General features: G+C 29.2%; 1 protein-coding gene and 1 pseudogene across 1 annotated transcript; one reads left to right on the top strand and one right to left on the bottom strand.

Moving 5' to 3' along the window:
• The first annotated feature begins 833 nt into the window (after positions 1–833).
• Positions 834–1,873, top strand: LOC112638393. The gene is made up of 2 exons (XM_025410023.1): positions 834–1,085; positions 1,625–1,873. The coding sequence occupies exons 1-2, from the start codon at positions 834–836 to the stop codon at positions 1,871–1,873; spliced, it is 501 nt and encodes a 166-aa protein (XP_025265808.1).
• Positions 1,874–2,987: 1,114 nt separating this feature from the next.
• On the bottom strand, positions 2,988–4,582 carry LOC109610050 (annotated as a pseudogene).
• Positions 4,583–4,863: the final 281 nt, after the last annotated feature.

The following is a 4,863-nucleotide window of genomic DNA, read 5'->3' as shown; positions in this document are numbered from 1 at the left end:
ACAATTGCTACAACTGGCGAAACGTATGCGCATTCCATATTTTAGAGGTGTTTTCATGCACAACTCTTTACCGATCGGTGGTATTTATTAAAACGAGAACGGCATCGTAAATTTATAGCGATTTCGGCTGGTCTGCACTGGTGTGCCACCTGTGTAGAGTTGGTGCAAGTGTGTGCAGTGCGTACACCCATGCAGTGTTGCACTCGATATTTCGACTACCACCACGACAGTGTATATCTTTTTAGCCGAACACAAAGAGTAATGAGACGCGAATCGGCATACAACATTTATGATAAAGGAAAATTAAAGTTTCAAAATTTATCGCGATGGCTTCATCTTCGTTTTCGAGTAGTGAGTATATAAATAAACGTAATAAAAACATAAATACTTATATCAATATGTAAAATTTAATACGCATTCAATATTTAGAGATTTATTTTCCTCTAACCTAAAATTCTAAAATTGTACAGAAATATCTACAAATAATCATTGCTTTCAGATAATAATGATTCCGATATCCTGCAATGTGGTTTCTGCGATATGTGGGGAACAATGATCCAAATATTTAATCACATGAAAAAGGAACATCCTCAATCATTCGATGACGACATCGTAGACAGCGACGAGTCGAATCATGAAAATAATAACATCAAAACTACAAACTCTGACGAAATAAAGTCTGGTAAGATAAAGATATTGTTAATGCTATTAGTTACTTTATAAGAAATTGAACACTAACTACACTATAAATAATGTATGTTATAACAGGAAGATCGATCGATGAATGGGATGAACCCGCAACAAAATTCTTGCTATTAAAATACAACGACTACATGACATCCGTCGGCCCTCGCAAGACCTTCAGGACAGTGAAAAGTATGTTCCAACGCATATCGGAAAATTTGAAAGAAGAATTGAATATTACTCGAAGTTGGTCGCAATGCCAGAATCGTTATAAAACTATAATGCGACGTAAGAAAGACGCTGTTAATAATAATAATTCAACGGGTCGAAATCGTATAACTGTGCTTTATGAAGCGGAATTATCAGAAATAGCGACTAAGGATGACAGTATCCTACCAGAGGTAATGTTTTAAGTTGAATATATAAGATACTTAAAACACAAGAAATTTTTTTTTATTTTTTTGTACATGCTAAAACATTGCATATTCGTATATCAAGTAAATAAACAGATATCATTATATAATGTTTTTAGTTAATTTTATCAGTTACATTTTGTAATGTAATGTTTTATTTTGTGTTTCACATTATTTTAAATATATTTGAATAGAATTCATTTGAAATCATTTGATTAGTTGATGAAAATAACAGGCAATCATAGAATTCTGTATTGTACTGAAAAATAATTAATTATAAGGAAAGTAATTAATTCTAAATGAATTTATTAAAGGATTTGTGATGTCATAAGTGTATATACTATATGTATATTCACTATACAAACTCACTGTTATTGATATATACATATTTAATAATTTATTTTTATGAACTTTTAATTTGTCTTTCACTGTCCAATAATCTAAAAGTCTAAAAGTTTTATTCATATTTTTCTTACTTTCTTGCGAAATACATGTTCTCTATTCTGCATTTTATATTTATGTTACAGGTACTGATGGGTACAAAACGTACAATTCTTAACAAAAAGACTCCTGATAATTCCTTGCTAGAAAATATAAATGACAATGATGAGAAGCAATCAAAGATAAAAAGGAAGAAAAAGGAGGATACATCCATTAATAATATTTTGAAAGAAGCTTACGCCAAAAAAGAAGAAGGTAAAGAAAGAAGGCACAAGGAAAAAATGGAACTCTTAATGAAATTTATAGAAAAACAAGTTGGTCCTTTGGATGCATGAAAAGAAAAGATTTAAGATTTAATATTGTTAAGAAAAAAAGTAAAGATTTAGATTTTATGCCTAATTTTTCATATTTATAGTTATAAGTATATTAAGAAAAGATTAGTATAGTAAGAAAAGAAAAGATTTAAGATTAAAGATTTAGATTTTACGCCTAACTTTTCATATGTATAGTTATAAATATATTATAGTTGTTAAAGTCATACATAATTTGATGAAAAATGACTATAAAACAAATGTAAAAAAAGACGAAATTAGAGTAGATGTTGATTTTTAATTTCACTGTTTCATTATTTTTTATCGCGTTACATGGCTTTTAAAATAATATGAAAAATTAGGTGTTCTCTAAATTCTTTTCAGTAATATATACATTTTGCAAAAGGCTGTAATTTTTGTTTAGTTGCAATAAAAAATGTGATTTAGAATTTAAGAACTTAAATAGTTAAGAAATTTAAGAAGTTAAGTTTCAATTTTCCAGCATAATTTAGTTTTGGTTGCAAATTATTATTTAACTACTCTTAATGCTAGTCAACACAGCAAATTGTATGTTACCTGATTATAAGTATATAAATAAGAATTGAAATCCCCGATGCAATCAAATTGTTTGTAGGTGTTAGAACCTATCCAGACAAATTTGCATAGTATGTGATTATGTAAATTTGTCTGGAATTTATATAATCGCATACTATGTACATTTGTCTGGATAGAATTTAAAGATTCTATAGAATTAAGAGTTTAAAAAGTGTTTCAAATGTATGTTTAAGACTTTTGTACTTTGAAAAAAAATGTTATTAAATTTTTGAGAATTAATTTTTATTTGCGATGCTATCTCTCCGGCATACTGAGCTAAATAAAACATCACATGCAAGAATAGTAAGTGCAGTGTATTTTTTTTATAAACATGACATTATTTAAATATATTTTTATTTATAAACATAAAATAACAATATTCATTTGCAGTCATCTATTCATGCGGTTGCGGATTTCATCGCGCTTTCTTTCACCCTGTTGCCTTAATATAGTTTCATTATCTTCAAGTTCTACTGGCTCATTAAACTGTTCTTCGTTTAACACGTCATCACATCGAAATAAATCGTTCGAATCAATACACATGTTATGTAATACGCAACACGCTATAATGAAACGACTCATTTTATAAACAGTGTGAAAATCTAATAACATTAGTTGCCGAAATCTACTTTTTAACAATCCGAATGCATTTTCGATTTTAACTCTAGTTGCTGACAATTTTTCGTTAAATTTTATGTGTGACGGTGTTAAATTTCCGAAATCCTTGTAAGGTGTTATGAGAAATTCTCTTATAGGATAGGCACTGTCACCTAATAAATGAAAACTTCCATTTTCGCAAATCTCCTCTATATTCTATTTTTAAAATGATAATTTGAAAGTTCGACTATCATGAAGTTTTCCAGGAACTCCTGTGAAGACATCAAGAAATCTTTTTCTGTCGTCGCATACTGCTTGCAAAACTATGCTTGTCGTATGATGTCTGTTTGCGTATGTCGTCCGCGATTTATGTGCAGGAGTACGAATGTTGATGTACGAACCATCGATACATCCAATTACTCTATCAAAAGCAGAAATCTAAAACAAATCGTCGTTTTTTTTTAAATGTATAACACTTTTTTTAATGATATCGATATGTGTTAAGGCCACACTTCCCTTTTTCGGGTATATTTTTATTTCTCTTACTGGGATTTTTATATTAAACTTTGGGGATATATAAAAAAAAGTATCAATAATTTCTACCTGTACGCTCACGACTTCCTTCCGAATAATATTGAGAGGAAATATTTTCAAGATAAACTTTAAGAAAATATAAAATAAAAAGAAATTAATTTGTTTTAAACATAAAAAAGGGAATTCTGGCCTTAATTATTGAATGATAGAAATGATTGAAAAACAGTACAGTTATTTGTATAATAGATAATTAATTAAAAACAGAATATATATTATACCTTTTTAAAATTTTCGGCAACAGTATGTTTCTCTTCTAAAGTAAGCGGGAATATAATTATATCTTTAGATATATCATACAGAAAATCCATCACCCTTTGCAGCACACATTCACAAGTTGAGATGCTTACATCAAACCGATCTCCTACTTGCCGAAGCGAGCATTTGTTTCCCGCAAACCTTGAAAATAAAAAGAAATTGTCATTCATTTTAAGAAAATAAAAATTTATGTAAGCTACATTTATGTAAGCTACATACATGGAAAATGTCAATAGAAATGATATCAGAAAGAACATCGAAAAATTTCAGAAAAGAAAAGTCAGAAAGAAAAATCAGAAAGAACTTAGAAAAATTATTCATTAATTTAATTAAATCATTAAGGCGTAAACTCACGAGTCACGAAAAAAATCAATGTCTATGGATGTTAATTTCTTCAATTCATTTTCTTTTATATTAAATTACTATTATTATTACATTAATCATAAAAAATTACTATTATTACACTAACCATAAAAACAATAACACATGTTTTTCTGCTGATGAAATTGGCGTTCCACCATGAGACCTGTCACTCGGATAGAATGTTGATCTTTCGAATTTCTCAATTATTTCGTAGCACGTCTCCCGTGACATTCGGAAATGACTTTTAAACTGTAAGTAAACATTTTCTGTACAATAAAATTCACATTAATAGTAAACTTAACCTACAAAACTCACTGTTTTTTCGGACATTTTTCGCACAACCTCTTCTATGTAATTTTTCACTTTCGCTCTGCTTTCTTTACATTGTACTACATCCAGATACATTAATTCGTCTTCATCACTTGATGACGAGGATGTTATTAATTCCATCAACACAAATAAATCACTCATCATGATAGTTCACCGACGAGATAAAGCTGACAGTCTTTATAATAGTATCTTCTCGTCGGTAGTTTCACCTAAATTACCATCAATGTTATCGACAATTACCGATTACACTAACTGGCTCCAACAAATTTGTGAGAGCCACT

This window comes from Camponotus floridanus, unplaced genomic scaffold, assembly GCF_003227725.1.
Source record: "Camponotus floridanus strain SB8 unplaced genomic scaffold, Cflo_v7.5 scaffold101, whole genome shotgun sequence".
Lineage (NCBI taxonomy): Eukaryota > Metazoa > Arthropoda > Insecta > Hymenoptera > Formicidae > Camponotus > Camponotus floridanus.
This window is presented reverse-complemented; position numbering and strand designations above follow the sequence as displayed.

Bases quoted from the DNA above. Each gene is read 5' to 3' on its own strand.
- LOC112638393 (XM_025410023.1), top strand. From the start codon at position 834: ATGACATCCGTCGGCCCTCGCAAGACCTTCAGGACAGTGAAAAGTATG. The intron at 1,086-1,624 runs GTAATGTTTTAA...TTTATGTTACAG, and splicing joins ATGACAGTATCCTACCAGAG to GTACTGATGGGTACAAAACG.